This window comes from Lissotriton helveticus, chromosome 7 (genome assembly GCF_964261635.1).
Source record: "Lissotriton helveticus chromosome 7, aLisHel1.1, whole genome shotgun sequence".
Lineage (NCBI taxonomy): Eukaryota > Metazoa > Chordata > Amphibia > Caudata > Salamandridae > Lissotriton > Lissotriton helveticus.
Genome location: NC_136068.1, coordinates 70,753,702 through 70,775,806, shown reverse-complemented (window position 1 = coordinate 70,775,806; position 22,105 = coordinate 70,753,702). Strand labels below are relative to the sequence as shown.

Here is a 22,105-nt window from a genome sequence, read left to right as displayed (position 1 = left end):
ACCTGTCTACACATGGCTATGCTCATGGACTCTGTGCAAGACGCTCAGCTTGGCTAAGGCTTACGGGTCTTAAACCTGAAGCGCAACACCGAATTCTTAATCTGCCGTTCAATGGTAAATCGCTCTTTGGGTCTCATGCTGATGATGAGATGTCACGAATGACGACGGAGCTCGATACTGTGAGAGCTGTTGGTCTCGAAAAGAGAAAGGACAACTTTAAGAAAAAATACCGTCCTTATGATCGGCGACAGAACCAGCAGAGGGTTCAAACCCCTCAATGGTCGTCGCAGCAGAATCAGGGAAGATCTCAGTTCTCCCAGCGTCGTCCTGGTAGAGGAAGAGGTGGCATTTCCAGACAGTCTGCACCTGGAAACAAGCAGCAGCAACAAAAACAGTGAGTGCTTGCTTCCCCTGAGCCCGTTACCCACTCCGGTGGGGGGGGGGGGGGAGAGAAGTGTTCGTTTTTGCCTGGACGAGTGGAATAACATCGCAAATGACAAATGGGTGCTGAATGTTGTAAAAAATGGATATACAATCAGATTCAAGTCTTCTCCACCCTCCATTCCTCCTCAAAAGACTGTGTTCCATCGACTTCATCTTTTGAAGTAGGAGGTGTCTGCATTAATCTTAAAGAAAGCCATCGAGGATGTCCCGAGGGCACAGCGTCGGCAAGGCATTTACTCCCGATATTTTCTAGTTCCAAAGAAAGGTCCAAACAAGGAGTTCAGGCCCATACTAGATCTCAGGCGCCTCAATCAGTTCATTTGGCGAGAAAAGTTCAGAATGCTGGTCAAAAGGACTGGATGTGCTCCATAGATCTTCAAGATGCTTACTTTCACATCCCCATCGCCCCAAAGCATCGGAAGTTTCTAAGGTTCTGCATACAAACCAGCCATTACCAGTTCGCAGTCTTGCCCTTCGGGCTAAAGTCAGCTCCTCGCACCTTTTCAAAGTGCATGGCTGTCGTAGCGGCTTTCCTAAGGAAAAGACATATTTTCGTCTATCCCTATCTAGACGATTGGCTGCTAAAGAGTGCGTCTCCGATTCTGCTTCAGCAACATCTCACGTTCTGTATACATCAGCTGCGGAAGCTAGGCCTGCATGTAAACTTCAAAAAGTCTATCCTCAACCCCACGCAGAGGATACACTATCTGGGCGCACTTCTGGATTCAAAGGACGCAAAAGCGTGTCCTTCGGTGGAGACTATCCTCCATTCTCCTCAAGTGTCAAACCTTACTAAAGACTCCTCGACCAACGGCCAGACAGATCTCGTCTCTGCTAGGGTCCATGGCGTCTTGCATTTTCCTCGTCCCGAACGCCAGGCTGCACATGAGACCTCTGCAGCAGTCGCTGGAGGATCAGTGGTCCCAGTTTTCAAACCGTTGGGAAGACAAACTGTCACTACCTCTGTCAGTGCGGATCTCCATTCGATGGTGGATGCAGCGGAGTCATCTGGTAGTGGGAGTGCCCTTTCAAGAGGACATGCCCAGACGATCGTTGGGGACAGATGCGTCCCTGCAGGGATGGGGCGCCCATCTGGGGTCCCTTCAAGTTTAAGGAGTGTGGTCAGAGAATGAAAGGCTGTATCACATAAGCATGTTGGAACTCAGAGCTGTCCATCTAGCTCTCAAGGCTTTCTTTCCAGCGCTCAAGTCATCCTCTCTGCTTGTTCAGACGGACAATACAACAACGATGTACTATCTGAACAAGCAGGGTGGAACGAGATCCAGACCTCTGTCGCTGGAAGCACAGGCAATCTGGAAGTGGCTTCTGGCTTGGGGTATAAAAATTTCAGCTGTCCATCTGCCCGGTGTCCTCAACGGGCAAGCAGACGACCTAAGCAGACACTTCACAGAAGCACACGACTGGGTCTTAAAAGACGAAGTGATAAGAGATGTCTTCCAGGACTGGGGGTCACCAGAAATCGATCTCTCTGCGGACGCCGACAACGCAAAATGCCGCGTCTTCGCGTCCAGGTACCCACAACGAGGGTCCAAGGGGAATGCTCTATGGATGGACTGGTCAGAGACATTACTCTACTCTTTTCCACCGATTCCACTCATTCCCTTGATGATCAAGAAACTGTACAAGTCGAAGACAGACATGATTCTAGTGGCTCCGGATTGGTCTCGCCAATGGTGGTACCCGGATCTCCTGCATCTATCCAAAGTACCGCACAGGAGGCTTCCTTGCTGTCCGGATCTGCTGACGAGAGAGAACGGCAGGGTGTTCCATCCCAACCTGCCGTCTTGAAGCTAGCAGTATGGTTCCTGAGTTCGTCCAGTATGGACATCTAGGCCTCTCGCAGGACTGGATGCACATTTTAAGAGTGGCAAGGAGAGCTTCTACAAGAAAGACGTATGCTTTCAAGTGGAAGCGGTTTTTCATGTGGTGTGCTGCTGAAGGTCATGACCCGATTTGAGGTCAGGAACAGGTACTTTTACCATACTTACTTTCTTTGGCCAAAGCAGGTTTACAGTATTCCTCTATTAAGGTCCATCTGGCAGCAATAACAGCATATCGAAAGTCCCCTACCCAGGTGTCTTTCTTTCAAATGCCAGTTGTGAAGGATTTTCTGGAGGGTCTCAGGAAAGTGTATCCTCCCCTCAGGGCTCCCTCACCTCCTTGGGAGCTTAATGTGGTTTTGTCTAAATTGATGGGTCCTCCATTCGAACCTATACATAAGGCCTCCCTTCAACATCTGTCGTGGAAGGTGTCCCTCCTGGTAGCTATCACTTCTGCGTGCAGGGTGAGCGAGATTCAGGCTTTTTGTGCTACAGAACCCTATCTCGTTTTCCATGCGAATAGAGTAGTGCTTCGGACTCATCACAGATTCCTTCCTAAGGTAGTCTCGGATTTTCACATTAACCAGTCAGTGACACTACCTACGTTTTTTCCTAATCCGCGCACTTCAGCTGAAAAAGCTCTACACTCTTTGGATTTGAAAAGAGTTTTGAAGTTTTACCTTGATAAAACTAAGTGTTAGAAAGACTGATCATCTGTTTGTGAACTACGGTCCTGCTTCTAAGAGGTCCATTTCTAGATGGATTGTGTCATGCATTTTGTTATGTTATCAGTTGGCACGGAAACAGCTCCCGGATAGACCGAGAGCGCACTCCACTAGAGGAAAGGCTGCTACTATAGCAATGCTTAAAATTTTTCCTGTTCATGAAATTTGTAAGGCAGCTACATGGCGTTCGGTTCACACCTTTGCTCGCCATTACTGCCTTGATTCTGATACTCAGGCGGATGCCCAAGTTGGTCAGGCATCCCTGAGAATTTGTTTGGGTAATATCTTTATTAGTATACCGTTTAGAGAGTCTGGTATTCGTCCGCAGGGTATGGGATGGGCTTGCTACTCTATTCAGTGCTTATGACTATTGATGAGGATCCCCTGGAAGAGAAGGATTAGTTACTTACCTGTAATCCTAGTTCTCTTCCAGGGGTATACTCATCAAAGTCATAAGCACACCCACCCGCCAAACCCGGCCGAATACCAGAACTGTCTATTTTACATGTTACCCATGCAGTTATCACACTGTTATACGCCGTCCAAAAGAACTGACCTAACTGTCACCTGTGGTGCATGATGGGAGCCTGGAGGCTCACAGAGGTCTTAAAGGCACGGCGCCAGATTTTTCTGTTACAATGCAGCCTATCTAGGCTAAAGCTGCCTCTGTGATCCTGCCTGTTTTTACCTTTGAAAATAAAGGTTGTGTGTTTCAAAAAAAAACCAAGGCAGTGTTTTCTTCTTTGCATGGTCATATAATGTTATTTATATGTCTTTATTTAGCAAATGTAAAGATTTTACAGGCTATTGTGGCAGTTTTGGTGAGCCTAGTATGGTTATATTGGGCTGCATATGTATATGAATATGCATATTATCTATATATATGGTTATTTTATGTGTATTTATATGTATTATATGTATTATATATATGTGTGTGTGTGTGTGTGTGTGTGTGTGTGTGTGTGTATATATATATATATATATATATATATATATATATATATATATATATATATATATATATATATATATATATATACATACACATACACACATATATTATTGGCTATTGCTCCTGGGTCCCGCACGTGGGCGGGACTATTCAGGGCTTATGACTTTGAGTATACCCCTGGAAGAGAACTAGGATTACAGGTAAGTAACTAATCCTTTTGTGCAGTTGCAGTTTTTCAAGTTTTCATACAAAACAACTCCACACATGGCACAATTTTCAAGGAAAAACAGTCAATGTATTCCTATAGGGAAAAATAAAGTTAACGGTTTGCAGGTAAGTACTTGTTTGTAGGAGTTGATATTCTGGGGTAGCACCGGGGTTCCCCCAGGGCCAAGGATTCACTCTTGAAACGCCCTCAGCGGCACTAGGGCAGCCGGGAGCAGAGTGCTGAGGACCAGTGTTATCCAATGGGGGATAGGGGGCCTCAGGTTGGTTGCTGTTCACAAGCGGGCCACAGTGTTGTGGGAGCAAAGCTCCTGGTGTTAGGCTCAGGGAAAGGGAAATCCAAGTTGGCACCCAAAGTACACAAGCAGCGGCGCAGGGGCGGCTGGGTGCAGTGTGCTGTTTTTGTGTCGGGTGCCCTGTTTACACTGGGGATTCTCCAGTTGCAAAAAAGGCTGCAAGCTCAGGGACGAAGATCTTCTGGAGGTGACAACCGGTTGGAGAGGTAAGTTGGGATGCTGGAACACAGTCGGTTGGGCCACCCAAGGCCATGGGACTTCGGGTGCAGAGGTGTCTCCAGAAAGAGACTGCAGGCGTTGTTTATAGGGTCAATGCAGGTCCGAGATCACCAGATCTCAGGCCAGGATCGCAGGGGCGACCTAATTGTGGTGTTGGGCCACTCTAACTGGGGCTTTGGCGTCTGGTGCAGACTCACGGTTTTGGCTGGTGCCACAGTCTGTGGGTGAGCAAATTCGGTGCTCACGGGAGAAAAAGTCTTGGGTTTGGAAAGCAGGGCAGGTCCTTCGGGTTCTTGAGGCTGTGGGCTGCAGATCACACCGAGATTTCACATTTGCAGGTTCGAGGTAGGGACCGGGCTGGGGCCAAGTCAGAGTGCGTCGTCCTCTTCATAACTTTAGCACGGCTTCTTCGTTCCTTCTTTTCTTCTTGGTCGGTTCTTGACTGAGGAGGGCATGGTTCAGGGGTGCCCCTAAATACTAGATTAAGGGACGTTACAAGTAGGTAAAGGTTGGGACCAATAGGTCCCTTCTTTGAGGTGGGGTCACCCCCTATTATGCTACCCTCCAGTGGGAGGGGGGCATATGCCTCACTCTGGTTGGCTGGGTCCCCCATCTGCAAGATGGCGGGGCAGAGAGTTCTGCTTCACCTCTCCTCCCCCACCTGAGGGGTGGGGTTGGCAAAGGTGGGCACACCTCCCTTCCTCACTTGGTTTTCCTGCCGATTCTCCTGCCAAAAGTGGGGGTCAGAAACGGTGGGGGCCAGTTGCTGGAAGCTGCTAAAGGTCTAGAGAAGCTCACAAAGGCGGCAAACCTTTGAAGCTGCCCCCTCATGGACCCTGCCCATCCTGGGGAAGGAGGCTTGTCACTCGTCCCAGATTGTGCATAGTTTCAGACCCCCCGAAAGCAGCAGACTCTCGACCCAGGGTGTCCAGAAACATGTCTGGTGGTGGCAGCTGGTGAGCAGCCACTCAGCCTGAATACTAGTTTTAGGTCGGGTTTTTTTCGGGGGCATCTCTAAGATGCTCTCTGTGTGCATTTTTCATTAAATCCCACACTGGCATCAGTGTGGGTTTAATGGGCTGAGAAGTTTGATACCAAAATTCCCAGTTTTCAGTAAAGCCATTATGATGCGGTGGAGTTCGTAATGACAAACTCCCAACACCACATACTCTTAATGGCACTACTGCACTTACAATGTCTAAAAATTGGCTTAGAAACTATAGGGATATAGGGCTCATGCACCTGTACCCTCACTACGGGTATAATGCACCCAGCTAGAGGGGGGCTGACCTATACCTTAGGCAGTGGGTTGCAGGCATGGCACACAGGGATGTGTGCTATGTTGACTCTACTTTTTTCTGCACCAAAACACACAGCCTGCAAAGGCAGTGTGTGAGTGTAAAGGTACAGGGCCTCTAAGTGTGGCACAGTAAGTGCTGCAGCCCTTAGAGACCTTACCTGGCCACAGTGCCCTTGGTACCTGTAGTACCATTTTCAAGGGACTGATCTGTGGTTGAAGAGTGGCAATTGGGTTTTGTTCTAATGCAGTTTAGGGAAAGAACATAGGCCCTGGGTATCTGTTTGGCAGGAACTCAGGGCACACTCAGTCTAAGTACATCAACATTTTAGCAAACAGTGGGGGCAGCGATGCAAAAAGAAGGCACTTTCTTACAGTAGTCCAGTCCATATAATATTATCCAGTGCTTTACAGGAAAAAAGGAGGTGTTTAAGTTTTGAGTAATAGTTCAAGCAGCACAGAGTAGAGTATCGCCTCAATATCTGTAAAACATTAAGGTCCTTATTTTATTATTTGGTGGGCAGCAGACTAACTGCGTGATAAGCGCAGGCCAAAGCCGCTTCTCCACTGCCAAAGGACTACCTGACGTAGTTAAGTGTACAACGTTATGAATAAATGTATTCTGACCTCTACCAAGGCCAACAATATACCCCTTCAAGACCACGGACGTGGTCGAAACGCGTCTTCTTTCTTGCCAGGAATAAACTTACCTGCTGCAACTACCTTGTGGGCTCGCTGAATTCCTTGTTATATATATATATATATATATATATATATATATATATATATATATATATATATATATATATATATATATATATATATATATATATATATATATATATTCCAGCTCCCACGAAGAAAAAACTCCGCAGGAAGAAGGCACAGGTGGCTTCAGGAAACGGCATCACTTTATTCGATCATGTCGCCCCCAATCCCAGGTACAAGAAACGTTTCAGCCTACACAGAGGCCTTTCTCAATCTAGTTTGGCGCCATTATTCAAGAACATTATATAGCCCATCCCACTGGACCTAGCAATGAAAATAGAAAACACATTCATCCCATAGCCCAACAAATGCATGTGTGTGTAATTGTGCAATACAGCTTTTTAAAGGTCTGACACATACCAGGTCCAACATAACGTAATGATAAAAATCACGAAATATGTGCACATGACTGGTAAACTGTCATAATGGAGCAGACAGATTGACTAACACTTATGCACAGGGTTACGTCACAGTGGGAATATTATAGACAAATAAAATCTGCAACCAAACACATAATCCTGTAAAGTCTGTAAACTTAAAATGTGTAATCAAAATCCGTGCTGCTTATTTAAACCGGAATTAACAGTCCAGTATATCAGGCATTTGAGTCCCAGCAGGCTCCCGTGAGCCGATAATGTTACTTCCGTTCATCGCGTCCTTTGCCCTCAGCTGCACATAATTGCAATTGTTGATACGATTGCCTGCCACACAGCCATACATTTTTGTGCCAAGATTATGATAATGCTGGTAAACCTTTCGGGGTCACATGTTCCTACATCGACTGTGTTGAGAAATCGATGTCAAATTTCGAGCTAGTGCAACACACCCCTCTCGGAACTACCAGTCCCATAATACCTCACATTAGTCAGTTGCCGATAGCAGGCAAAAGTCACCAAACGGTTTAGTAGCTGAGTCGGACATTGAAATCAAAGGATGACACTGGGGCGAAGGTAAATACCAGGCAGCAAGGATGTAAATAAAATCAGACATCGCCACGGGGTTGGGGGCGACCTCATAGCAAAAGATGTGTGTGCCAGAGCCACCTCACCGCATAACCTGTTGTTTTCAGCGGTGCCCAGTCACCGAACGGCACCAGTATTACGGGTGAGGCATTTCTTGAGGCAGGAACACCGGATCCCATGCTGGCAACTGCGAAAGCCGCCCCGCTCTGGGACCACCGTCTCTCACCACAGTCATCCACAATCCACTTTCTGACCGCATATCCGGGGACTCTCCCTATAGCACTAGCGTACTCCTCCAAAATGTCCGGTCTGAAAAGGCAGAGTCACAAACGACTGGTGTCCTGTGAAAGCGCGACGACCGCTCACGCTAATTGATGCGCAGAACATCCAGCTCCCACAAAGAATATATATATTTGAATTGCAGCTTAGTAGTAGAAGCAAAAGAAGAGATTTACAAAGAGACCTTAGACATAGAAAACCGCACTTGTTACACTGTAGGGATATTATCTAAGTAGTGCAAGGATCAGGGGAAAAAGCCAGATTATGAGGGTCACAGCTTTAGTAAAGTCCTTTCCTATGGTATGTTTAAAAATAAGATATGTTTTCAAATGTAATCTAATGCATTTACTACAAAACAATGGATACATTGTCTAGTTGCTGAAGGGGGACGGGTTTGTTTGGACAGGGGTGATTTAAAAAATATGTATATAATGGACTGTTTATTGGAAACTACAGTTTTTAAGACATCTAAATGAGATTACAGAGTGCTTATAATGTGGTGTTAGTGGCATGCATGACTAATATAAAATTGTCGAAAAACGAATGGGAAAAGTTCCATTGTCTGGTGCCATGTTAACATCTCAGGCGTTGTTCCGTAACTGCAGTCAGTTTATAATTTGGAAACTAATGCTTGTTACCTATTTAAACTTGCATAAATCAGCCCATCAATAGAACACCTTTTAAAATATCAGTTATGGAACGTCTGCTGGATGGGGTCAAGTTCTTGTGCCCTTCCACCTGACTCCCACAGAACTCCTAGCAACTAACTTAATCTGGATGCTGTTCTATGGCTTGTACTGCAGGGCACTTTTGAACCAAAAAGCAAATAAAAAAAAGTAACTTTTTTTTTGGTTCGTTTATCATGCCCACTTACCACCATCTAACGTTCCACAGTAACAAATTTCATGTAGTTACCAGAACACAGCCAAAGCCATCGTGCCTTTTCTGGCAGAGTATAATCTTTGGATGTTGCAGCCATTTAAGAAAACTACACTGAAATTATTTATTTCTATAGCTGGAATGTTCTTAAAAAATCTTAGTCATATTTCCTCTTTTACAAAGAGCCAATGCAAATAACTAACCCTTCTCAAAAGCTGACCTAAATACTGTATCTCAAACTCCACCACATCCTCCTGATCACCGTCCTGCCTATCTATCTCTCCACTTGAACACCTGTTTAAATCCAAAGGTGGATTCTTCTGTCAATGTCTCACAATGGGTATCTAAACAACTGTAATACTGGAACATGAAAACCTGAATTAAAATTCATCACCCTAGCTCTTTCCAAAGAAACCCTGAGAAATATGTGCTTATTTCTGTTTTTCTTTCTAGAAGGTGAGGCAATGGATAGATTGCCATATTCCAAAAGGCAGTAGGCTCCTCACATGCAGCTTACAAGTTGATCAGGGATGCTTGTGAAGGCTCGCATCTCTGGTAAGATTTCATCTGCCCAAGTATTCTGCACACCCTAGTTACACAGGGTACCAAGGACGGTAGGTTACGGATTTCGGGCCTTTAGTTGAGAGGCATAATAAGACCTTGATTGAAAGTCGTATTTTGAGAAATGGTCCATTTCCACCTACTCTTTAGTATTACTTGTAGGTTTCACCTTCTCTTCTGGAGGGATAGATTAACCCACAAGGCTGCCTTGTGACTCCAGATCCAGTTCAATTCCTCCTCCAAAGTAGATTCTCTATCCCCCTTACACATTTTAGACTTTATCTTCAACTTTTAAAAAGATTTCATCCAAGACAAGTCCATACTTTCGAAGTTCGACCAGACCTAATTAGCATTCATTCTGTGAAATTGATCCAAATCATACATGCCGGTTTCTCATAATGGCCTGAACTGTGACTGACGATGGACATGGTTTGATGTGCATATATCCTGCATGCTCTTCTCAATATGAACTATAAGAACCGGACTTCCCTAAAATCAACAAAACTGCTTGACAAAGGGCAATAAGGAAGTCCATTTGGCTAAAACATGGGGATTGGGACCTTATCTGCAAAATTAGAACCTGAGTTGAGAAATGTTTCCTCTATTCCAATTGTGTAGGCCAGTAATACTTCAGCTCAGACAAGGCCCCGCTGTCCTCCTTCAATGACCTGTGCAACTTCTCCAGGCAGGAGATGGGGGAAGTAGTGTGGGAGCCCAAATGATCTTGGGGAAAGCAGGCAGCAAATGGGATGTTTCAGACACATTAAATCTTAGTAATATTACCATCTTCTCAACACCGATTCTAAATTTCACTGTTAGACTAGGATGGTCACATTTCGTGCATAGCACCTTTATATCAACAGGAAATCATCATTTCTAGGGGTAGTTTGAGTTGAATTTCTTCAGTGTTGAGTTAGGGGGTGGTTGTCTTAACATAGTTTAATATCCTTAGATTTTAGTATTATATTTTTCATATATAAACTTACCTTCAATTTTAAGTCTTTAAATTAAAATACGATACCCATTTTTAATCATCGAATTGCAGCCATGGAGCTAATAGTTCAGTTGTTAAGACTTGGTGCGGCAAAAAAGTAGGGGACAGGCCTGCCAGAGTATTCCAGAATAGAAGTAAGGAGCAACAATAGGCTCCTTCAACCACCAAGACCCTAGCTGACTGATTACATAAGAGGTCCTGTACAGCTGTATTTAAGCTCTCAATAAGACCAGAATGTGCGAGAATTACTTCCAAGCAATGCCACTTCACACAGGTAAAGGCTTTCACTGCATCCTAGAAATACACTGCCTGGCTGTGGCCCTTTGATTGCTATATTGACTTTGCGTACTACAGTCCCCATGAATAACCCCAGAGGGATTACATGCATCTTATCCGTTCCCACCCACCTTTGCAAGTGTGCTATTTAAGTGAAGGAATTAATTTGAGTTGTAGCAGTTTGTTTGGATCTATCTCATTGTGCTAATTGGGTCAAACCTCTCTCCTCTCGCCCCCACAGGTACGTCTTTAAGCGACTGCGATTCCTGGGGAATAAGTTGGTGTCCCAGGGTCTGGCCCTCTTCTTTCTGGCTGTCTGGCATGGGCTACACTCCGGCTACCTCATTTGTTTCTCCTTAGAGTTCCTCATTGTCACAGTGGAGAGAAAGGTGAGATGTAGCTGAGAAAGGAAAGTGGAGGTGGGAGAAGTGTCTTCTGTTGTAGTCTTTGGGGCTATCTCTATCAGTATCCTCTCATTTGATGGTGATGTGCTGGATCACCTTTATGCAACAAGAGCCTATTCTAGACTCCCATGAGTATGCATCATTCCTCCATTTAGGGGTTGTGCCTATAAATGTTTTTTTTTATTTTTAAGCCTCGACCATAGGCTGAGCTGATGATGAGCATAAGACAGACCCATACTGCCTAAGCAAGAGCTCCCATTTAGTGGGATCCAAGGTAGCAGGTCAGATTCTTAATTTGGCGACTTGCTGAAAGCCCCTGGTGTTTCTGAATACATATGCAAATAGCCATATTGAACCTGCTACCTCCAATAGAAGCCTGCGACAAAACCAGGAGGTGGAGCGGAGTGAGAGAAAGAAACACAGGACCCTGCAGACTCTGTAGTGTCTTTACTGAGAGTCTGCCCTCATATTATCTTGATGTTGTATATTAGACTGAATAGATTGCAGACAGACTACAACAGGAAATTAGTATTGAACAGCCAGTTGTCATTTGCTGAAGTAGTATATTTGAAAAGCCGTTTCAGCAGCGGGTGTTAATGTTTTAATTTGATGAGCATATGCCATCTTGGAATCCAGCTGGCAGCCTCAGAATGCCACCAACCCACCATTCCAAATCCACTAGGTAAGCAATACATGGAGAGCACAATTGCAGGAAAAGGAAGAGGCCTAATGGGAAACCGAGAAAGGGAAATAAAAACAAAGATGGACAAAGATGGGATAATACGGAAAGCCAATGCAACTGACCACTCTTTGCCATGCCAAATCTGAGTCCTTAAATATGGTTCTACCACCACCCCAGCCCAGAAATTGAGTAAGTAGGCTATGCTGCACTTTGTGGTCTAATGTGCGAAATCCTCATGGTTTCCCCAGTTCTATTTTCCACTGTCTCTAGCCCTGAGTATCTTGCACTTGATATTAATTCTGCCAGTCTCCTAAATCCTGACTTGGCATCAAGGGCTGAACTGAAATGGAGAATTGCCACTTCGAAATCTTTGCTCGTCTGATAGGAATAGTTTATTCCGACTGGGAAGCTTTTTGACAAATACAGGTCTGTTTTGTAGATGCCGTTCTAGGTTGTGCATTCAAGGTTTTGGCCTGAAGTTCAGGAGCGAACATCTGTTTGGTCCAAAGGTGGAAGTGCACCTGGAGAGGAAAGCGGCCCCAGTATGCTTGTTTCTGGTCCAGGGAAGACCTGGCTTGGCAGTTCGGGCTGGACTGTTCCCATGAGGCACAGGGTTAGACTGATTTGCCTATGGCCATGGCTGAACTGGGGTGGTGAAGTGAGCTAAAGAATGATGACGGATTAAACCCAGATCAGTTGACTGGGGGTGAGTGCGTGCAATGTTCAACACTCCGTCCATCATCCCCTTTGGTTTTACTAGTTCCTTCACCACCAGTTCCTCATGAGGTGGACTCTCCTGATAATATTGGAAGTTTCCATACTCTGATGGAGCGTGCAGCAAAATGCTTTTATTTGCCAATGCCTGTTAAATTATCAGATTTCCTTATTTATGAATTTAAAGAGCAGGAAGGAAAATCCGTTCGGGCTCCCCCGTGGTAACCTATACCCCGGAAGAAGGCGTGAAGATCATGAATAATCCAGCAACCATGTCTTCTGTATTAACTATGTTGCATAAAAAATATAAGGTGCCAGAACGTGCACCAGCCTATTTGATAGGGTATCCTAAACCAGACTCTATCACAATCTGATCAGTGCTGTTCCAAGGAGCTTCTCCACCCTCCACCCCCCCTCCTCCTCGCCTTCCACCCCTGCCTATATTAACGCCACCGGATAGAGAGGTTAGACGTCTTGATAACATAAGAAAGATATATTTTCCTCAATGTTGGCTGTAACTGGGAGAGCAGTAAATTCTCTTCTTTGCAGGGTCTCTTAAGAAATTATTGACACTGCAATGGATATTGCCTCAATAGGTTTTCGGCAACTTGTAGGTGCTACTGTCCTTCGCAGGCGGGGATGGATTGAAGCTAGGTCCTTCAGGCCGAAAGTTCAGAGTAAAATTCTAGAGATCCCTTTTGACTGAGAGGCATTATTTGGAAGGCACATTGAGGCATTGCAATCCGTAAGAGCATACACGGACACTGCTAACTCATTGGGTTCGGTACAAATTAGACAAATGCCTTTTTGTGATGCAAGAGGCTGTAGTGTAGTTCCTATTATCCCAATAGGCTCTGCGCATTGGAATAATACCTTCAATAGTATAGGCCTAGACCAGACGTTAACTAGGTCTACTACTGTCGATATTAGACTTAAAGTTTTGGGTTTGCCAGCTAGCTCAGAGTTCACTAGAAACTTTCTCGAATAGGCAAGGAGGAGTTGAACCTCCCTGGATAGACGAGAAGGGATTTAGTTTCTGACAACCATAGAACATGACAACTTTGCTCTCCCCTAATCAAGAGTGTATCTCTAGAGTCGTGTGAACAAAAGGCAATTTATTTTACTCAGTCAGTACGTGCATTCTTAGTCTCACCAGATTGTAGAGAAAAGGAAGAGACGGGCGTGTTCAATAAAAGATGTTATTTATTGATCAGTCTCTTTTCTCATACAAGAGAAATGGATCGATATTATTGCAATACTTATGGTTAAGTAAAGTGCATACATTAAAAGCAGAAGTATAACATAATACTGTAAAAACATTGATATGGTTTCTAAGCCATATGAAGGTTTAAAATGAATAAAATATATTACATACACATATACATTTGACTAATCGTACTCAACTGGTGTTTCTAACTACGCCTACCTCGTGTACCTGACCTAAGCCTAATACGTGGGCGGGAATAGAAAGTTACAGTTTAAGTTAAGTTTGTTTTGCCAAGTGACTGACTAAAGAATTCTCTGCGAGGGTTTATTCAGTTCTGTACCTGGAATCTAGGATGAATGAGGGATGGTATCTCTCGTCTCTGGTCTCGATATTCCAGGCTGCCTGCGAGGGCTACCCGGAAGCGCTGGAGCTGGATTTCTCGGCAGGAGAAAAGGCAGCGTCTCGTTCTCAGCGCGTCAGGAAGGCGGGGCTGCGCCAGCGGGGTCTGCTCTGCTCTGGGCTTCGGCAAGTCTGGCTGCTCCGATCTCGTCACCACCGCGTGTGTTTGCATAGGGCAATATCGGTAATATTTATACCTTTAAGGTGCCGAGATTGACGTAAGGATGGACATAGATACGTCAATAAGGATGTCATACGACTTGGTCGTTAGCACATTCTTTTGCTGAAGTTCTCGGTGAAATCAAAACAATGGCCGCAGGGTTTTTCCCAGGTCTGTCATGGGTTTGATTTGTTTTGAGAACTCCGTATGCCTTATCAGGGGCTGGAGGAATATCGCTTGTCTAATTAGATGGCAAGCGTTATGACCTAATCAGATAACACGTTCCTGTGCCGTAGTGTGGCTTTATCAGATAACGGTTCCTGCATCATGGGGGGTTTCTGCCTCATGGGATGGCTGCTAGTTAACTTGTTAACCAGAATAGGGTCAGGAATAGGGGGATCGATACAGAACCTATAGGAATACATCACACCCACTCCACGCTAACTATGGACATATTTACGAATCTATGCATAGTTCTCCTGAGGCAAAACAGCCGGGAGCAGCTAATTTTAAAACTGTATTTGTGTTTTATGTACTTTTACAAAGCTTACCTGACGGTCACTAGCACTCTGCACTTTATCCCTTGAGGTCACCGTGTAGCGGATCCAGCGCACACGAGCCACCCTCCACGCCGCTTCCTTCGCGCTTGGCCACGCCCACTCAGAGGCCACGCCCCCTTCCCGCCCTACTTAACGCGCTGACCTACGAGCGCCCAGTTGGTCCGTTCTCCTGAGGCAAAACAGCCGGGAGCAGCTAATTTTAAAACTGTATTTGTGTTTTATGTACTTTTACAAAGCTTACCTGACGGTCACTAGCACTCTGCACTTTATCCCTTGAGGGCGCCGTGTAGCGGATCCAGCGCACACGAGCCACCCTCCACGCCGCTTCCTTCGCGCTTGGCCACGCCCACTCAGAGGCCACGCCCCCTTCCCGCCCTACTTAACGCGCTGACCTACGAGCGCCCAGTTGGTCCGTTCTCCTGAGGCAAAACAGCCGGGGGCAGCTAATTTTAAAACTGTATTTGTGTTTTATGTACTTTTACAAAGCTTACTTGACGGTCACTAGCACTCTGCACTTTATCCCTTGAGGGCGCCGTGTAGCGGATCCAGCGCACACGAGCCACCCTCCACGCCGCTTCCTTCGCGCTTGGCCACGCCCACTCAGAGGCCACGCCCCCTTCCCGCCCTACTTAACGCGCTGACCTACGAGCGCCCAGTTGGTCCGTTCTCCTGAGGCAAAACAGCCGGGGGCAGCTAATTTTAAAACTGTATTTGTGTTTTATGTACTTTTACAAAGCTTACCTGACGGTCACTAGCACTCTGCACTTTATCCCTTGAGGGCGCCGTGTAGCGGATCCAGCGCACACGAGCCACCCTCCACGCCGCTTCCTTCGCGCTTGGCCACGCCCACTCAGAGGCCACGCCCCCTTCCCGCCCTAGAGTTTTTCCTTTATCAATGTGCAACCCCAGAACGCGCAGCGGACGTGCGCAGCGGGCGCGCCGTTTGCGCGCCGAAGGCGCGCCTAAGGCAAGCCCGTTTGCGCCCGTCCGCGGCCGGACGGGGCTAGGGGCACGTCCCCATGCCAATTTTATGTGCTTCTCCTCTGAGGAGCTGACCTCTCTCCAGGGCCATTGGCCACTCTCAGATTCCATCGTAAGGCACATTGCGTCGTTAGATCTCACCCCCTCTTCTACCCTTACACTGCTGCCGCCATTGTCGGCCCCGCCGTTGCCTTGCCCCTCCTTATCTGACTCTCCTCCCTCCACTCCTCCGTTATCTGTCATCTTACTCAACACCAGATCTGTGGTTAAACACCACCATGAGCTATCTGTCCTCCTTGACTCGGAGAAGCCGGATCTATTGCTCTTGACCGAGACCTGGTTTTGCGACTCGTCCCTCCCCGTCCTCCTGGCCACCCTCCCTCCCCCCTCCTATGTTGCCCTACGCGCTGACCGCCCGGCGGGCAGGACAGGCGGTGGCGTGGCATTGATTGCCCGGGCGGATTTAAATTTTCAAATCCTTTCATCTCCCTCTATCCTTCCCTCTGAATTCCTTGTTGCCCGATCCCTTTATTTCTCTCCCCCTATCACCTGTCTCCTGATGTATCGCCCACCCCAGCCCTCGCCCCTGTTCCTACCTGCGTTCCAGGACCTACTGGCCACCCTGGTGGTCAACTACGCCTCGGTCCTGGTCCTCTGTGATTTTAATTATTGGCCATCCGACCCTTTCGAGTGCGCCACTTCGAAAGAATTCACAGAAACTCTTTTCTCCCTGAACTTTGTGTCGCATATTTCGGTTCCCACCCATTCCCACGGTCACATTCTCGACCAGGTATGGTCCCTTAACCTCCCAATCTCTCAGGTGACTGTCTCTCCTTGCCCCTGGTCGGATCATGCTCTTATTTCCTTTTTCATCTTTACTGAACCAGCGCCTAAAATCCCACGCGCCAAAAACACATGGGCCCGAAATTGGAATAGAGTAGACTTTCCTGCTTTGACCTCCCTGCTCCGGAATTCCACCCCGACCCTCACTGGCCTCTCGTCAAACTCTCAAGCCGAGGCAATTAATGCCTGGCTAGCCAGAGGCTGTGACTCTGAAGCTCCCTTGCGCCGTATTTCCATCCGTCGACCCAAGGATTCAAATAGATGGTTTGATGGCAACCTAAAAACACTCAAATTGACCGTCCGTCAAGCAGAGAGACATTGGAGGAAGGACTACTGTCCTTCATTAAAAACCCTCTACCTCTCTGCACTTGCCAAATATAAAACGGCAATCCTTGATGCCAAAACCGCCTATTTTTCTACCAAAATCACGTCAGCTGAAAACAAGCCCAGGGAGATTTTCAGCATAGTGAATGATCTAGCCTTCTCTGACAGAGCCTCACCCCAAATTCCTCCATCCCAGTCTTTATGTGCCCAACTCAATTCATATTTCCGAGACAAGATTGTTACCATCAAGGCTAACATCCCTCCCCCTTCATCTGCCTTCGTTGACCCTCCCCCCCGACCGTCCCATGTTGTCTTACCTCTATCCCCCCCCTTACCCAGGAAGCTTTCTTGGAGATTCTCCCCAAGGTTAAATCGGGTTCCCCCGCAGATGTCTGTCCTGCACGCATTCTGCAACAAATCTACTCCTTCTGCCCTGAACCCCCCGTCACTTTCTTGAATAACTCTCTGACCCAGGGAGTCGTGACTCCTGCACTTAAATCTGCCACCATAGTGCCAATACTGAAGAAGCCTGGCGTGGACCCATCCATCTCAGCCAATTATCGCCCCATTTCCCTACTGCCCTTCCTGGCCAAGGTGCTAGAGCGCCACGTCACCGCGGCACTCAGCGCCCACGTAGAGGCAAATGGGGGACTGGCTTCCCGCCAGGCTGGCTTTCGTCCCAGGCACTCGACCGAATCAGTTGTGGTATCGGTCCTAGATAAACTCAGGAAGGGAATGGATCATAACCAACACCAGGCGCTGGTGCTCCTGGATCTCTCCGCCGCTTTTGACACGGTTGACCACAACATCCTCTTGTCCCGTGTCAGGGCGGCCGGAATCCAGGGAACAGCCCTGGTTTGGCTTTCCTCCTTCCTGAGGGACCGTACCCAGGTGGTTCGGCTGGGAGCATTCACGACCACCTCACTCCCCGTCACCTGTGGTGTCCCTCAGGGCTCTTCTCTTTCTCCTCTACTATTCAACCTTTATATCTCCCCTCTTATTTTCGCTCTTCAGCAGCTGGAGGTCACTGTATTAAATTATGCAGATGACCTCCAGCTCATCTTTGATCTTTCTTCCTCCTCTCTCTCTGTTTCCAATTTTCAGTCCATTATGATTTTTATCAGGGATTGGATGAACCACAACCACCTCAAATTGAACCCGGAGAAGACCGAGTTGGTTCTTACTGGTGGTTCATCCAGTCCCTGGAACCCCCATTTCTGGCCCCCCACTCTTGGTCCCGCCCCTTCCCCTTCAGTCACAGTAAAAACACTGGGAGTGAAAATGAACAGTCACCTCACTCTTCACTCCCAAATCAGTTCCGTAGTCTCCTCTTGCTTCCTCACCCTTCGAACTATCCGTACTGTTTCCCGTTTTTTTTCCCCCCAGGCTCTCAAACTCATCATGGCCGCATTGGTCATCTCGCGGCTGGATTATGCTAATGCCCTCTATAATGGCATTCCGGCATACAGCTTACGGAGGCTCCAGGTGGTGCAGAACCACGCGGCCCGGCTTATTTACGGTCTCCCACGCTACCATCATTCCTCCCCTCTTCTTAGGGAGCTCCACTGGCTGCCTATCAGGGAGCGTTCCCTTTTTAAGACCGCCTGTATGACCTTCCAGGCCCGGCAAGGCACTGCCCCGGCCTTCATTTCTTCGCTGATAAGCGAATATGTCCCCTCCAGAGAGCTCCGGTCCTCCTCCAAAGCTCTCCTCCAAACCCCACGCTTTAAGCGAAAAAAGTGGGGTGGTGCCAATTTCTCTACCTTGGCCCCCACCTTTTGGAATTCCTTGCCTGATCACCTACGTTTTGCCACCCACTATGCCTCTTTTCGAAAAGACCTCAAAACGTTCCTGTTTAGACAGGCCTTCCCTTCATAAACTCGCTCACCCCTGCAACCCTCAGTAATTCGGACCTTGTTAGCGCCAAGAAACCGCTCGGTGGACGTTGCGCTCTACAAATGTTTTTTAAATTAAATTAAATTAAAACATACTGTAGAGTATCGTGTATACCTTACCACCCCAAAATACATAAATGCATTTTGAAATTATCAAATATACGGAAAAAACAGTCACATGTAATGTATGCACTCAAGCTGTAGAATAATGCTAAAGTAATCACGCATATCTATACATTATAACTAATATGTATATGAGAATTTACACATGAAATGGCTCTTAATACAGAAGAAAAGTTCGAGACCATTCCATCACAGAATAAAATAATTATGAACATACCAGCGGGCAGCTAATGTCTATAAGCTATCTAAAAGTAGAAATTTTAGTTATCTAAGAATAGTTCTTACTTTAAGCAGAAGATAGTGTCCCGAAAAATATGAAAAAATATTTTGGGGCTGCTGAAAAAAATTGCTGTCCGTGAACTGGAGGGAAAATTGTTCATGGTATTTTGCTTTTCTAGTTGAAGGCCAAATTCAGGGAACGCCGTGTACGAGCTTGCTCAAAAGTCTCTATTTCTGTTCTGGTGAGAACATCATATCACTTAGACTCTCGAAAAAGTTGTCAACAGCTTCCTGGGAGAGTTCCACTAACTCGGAAATAGGTGTAACCATGCATTCGTGCGCATGATTGTCTCCATTGACATTTTGATTAGTATTGCTGACAGAAGGTCGTACCTGATCAATGCTGCTTTCATCTTGAACTTCACTACCCCTTAATCGTAGTGGTGAAGCTTCCACGAATACCGTCATCAGGATTGGTAGCCGTTGCGGGCAGCACAAAGCATGAGCCTTTATTGGACTCAACAATGTTTCTGCATCCATTGGCGCATCCGATTGTAGCGTCAGACAGGTGTCTAACACGCATTCTTCTCCGCATAGCAGGCACCTTAATACAGGTAAAACACATCGTTGCCACATTGGTCGAAATGAAAGAAACCAAGTCATGTTCAGGTCTCTAAGCCGGGATAGTCCCAGGATTTTTGATATCCGGTCCCGGTATCCAATGGCTAGGATTGTTTCTTCCCTTGTCGCAGGTGTTTTGTCTGTGACATGGTTTGCCATAACGAAATATAAGGACTAGGAATAGGATTCCTGCAATTAGTCCCAAAATGAGGGGAAGTCCGCCAAAAATCGAATGGACGAAATCTGGAAAAATACCCAGTATGGCTTTGAATGGTGTTAATGCCATCGAAAATACTGTCTTAAATACTTTTGAGACTCCACTGGTATCAGAAATATTTAAGATTTCATTCAGGATTTCTGCGAAATGTATGGGGGAATTAGTTGATAACAATGAATGTATCTCTGCAGTCGTCCTTGCGACTAGGAGATCATACGTTTCTTTTGATGACGTGAGCCTTGTCGGCGTCTGAAGAAGCACTGTTTTCATTCTGCTTAAAGTATCTATTCGAATAGAAGTAATTTTCAAGTTGGGCCATGCCCTTGCCTCCCTGTCTGGAAGGGAGCTGGGGAACAATGAGTGTCCACAGCACTTGACCTTCGCAGTCGTAGTTACGAGATAAGGAGTCCCGGGCATAAGACTACAGCATCTGCGGTCTACAATTAGAATGTAACTCCCATTATAGAGTCTTTGAAAGAATGGTTCTATCTCTGTAGCAGGTGTGCCTAGCTGGTGACATGAAAGGTTATTTGAGTTCCCTTCACAGGCTCCATGCAAACTAATTCCGTTACACAGAAGTGTACCGCTTAGTGACATTGCACAATTATTGCCACTAAGAAACACTTTCTGTCCTTTATTACTGACACATGCATGTGAATATGGCAAGTTCCATGTTGTTTTAATGTATCCTTTTCCCATTTTCTCGTACATGCCAGCCTGTATATATTTTTGGCAGTATTGAAACCTGAAGGTTGATATTGGAATATTAATTATCCCATGTATTATCCATTCACTGACAGGTCGTTCTGACATTGTCACTGGTAATCTCTCGAGTTTCTCAATGCTCAGGATTGTATAATCAGCACCCTTTTGTGCCATACTGATTTGTTTATCAGTAAGGTTAAAGATATTGAAAAGTGACGTTGTGTTGATTAAACGCCAAGGCACATAGCCTGAACGCAGATTTTGTAACGTCCAGCCAAGCTGTACAATAGAACGCAATTGAGACTGGCCGTGTTGTAACAACAGTAAGTCTTGCGATAATATGTCGATTGCTGAAGACACAATGCTGTCCAGAGAAAAAATTCTGGAGGACAGAGTCATTAACCCATTGTCCACTACAGAAAGTGATTTTTCCAAATTAATACGGTCAATTTCCCGTATACTTTCTGCTGTCTCAATTTGAGTCACCTTCCAGGCCTCGTTGTATGCTGCATATACAGAGGCTGCTATGAAACGTTTCTGACGCTGTTTGCGCGGTCCCATAATGAAATCACGCAAGTCAGCACCATCAGTATGTAAAGTTAGGTGTTGCTTAATTTCTGCCAGTGTGGAAGTTTGTAGCCACTGAAGGCATAATTTGCCCACACTGTAGGTGGTTATTATTCCTGGGTGTTGTCTTTGGGAAGATCTAGGGTCTGGCCTGGTCATTTTGAACCCCTGTGTTTTGTTCAGGAATCTGTCTTGACAGTTATTAGTATCTGTGGGCCAGATCAACCACTGTTTCCAATCAGGATTTGTTCTGTTTTGGTTTAATACATAGTTTACGTCTATCTCTTCATCTGTAGAGCTATTGCTGTTCATTGTTGGTTTTGGAATAGACGGTTTATTTAAATCTTTGATTTTGGCTAAGCCAAGACAGGTAGTTTGTTGAACAGTGTCATTTAAAAATGTAATTTGCTCTGGGATCATGCAGGCTCTAAACAAAGATTCTATACCCTGTACTTGCCATTCTTTTGTACCCCAAACACTCTTTACTTCAACATGTTTGTCCCAATAATCAAAACCAAAAGTATTCATTTGTTCAAAGAATGAGTCTGAATATATCAATTTCGTGTTTGTTATCATGGTCTTTGTCCCTGTCTTATTTGACAATTTGAAATAAAATGTTTCAGCATTACTTGTGTTAAAACCTGAAAAGTATGAATATTTGTCATAAACGGTTCTTGAGCTTCCTTTTGGAGGGGTTGCACAATGTTCCCATTGATTATAGTTTAAAACATTTCTAGGTTGTGCAGATCTATGTAGAAAATGGTTA

General features: G+C 45.9%; 1 protein-coding gene across 1 annotated transcript in view; it reads left to right on the top strand.

Moving 5' to 3' along the window:
* Positions 1 to 22,105, top strand: part of LPCAT3 (lysophosphatidylcholine acyltransferase 3) — a 194,129-nt gene that overhangs the window by 116,338 nt on the left and 55,686 nt on the right. The window contains exon 10 of the mRNA XM_078651473.1: positions 10,960 to 11,107. Coding sequence (XP_078507599.1) covers positions 10,960 to 11,107 — 148 coding nt within the window. The remainder of the gene's footprint in view (positions 1 to 10,959; positions 11,108 to 22,105) is intronic.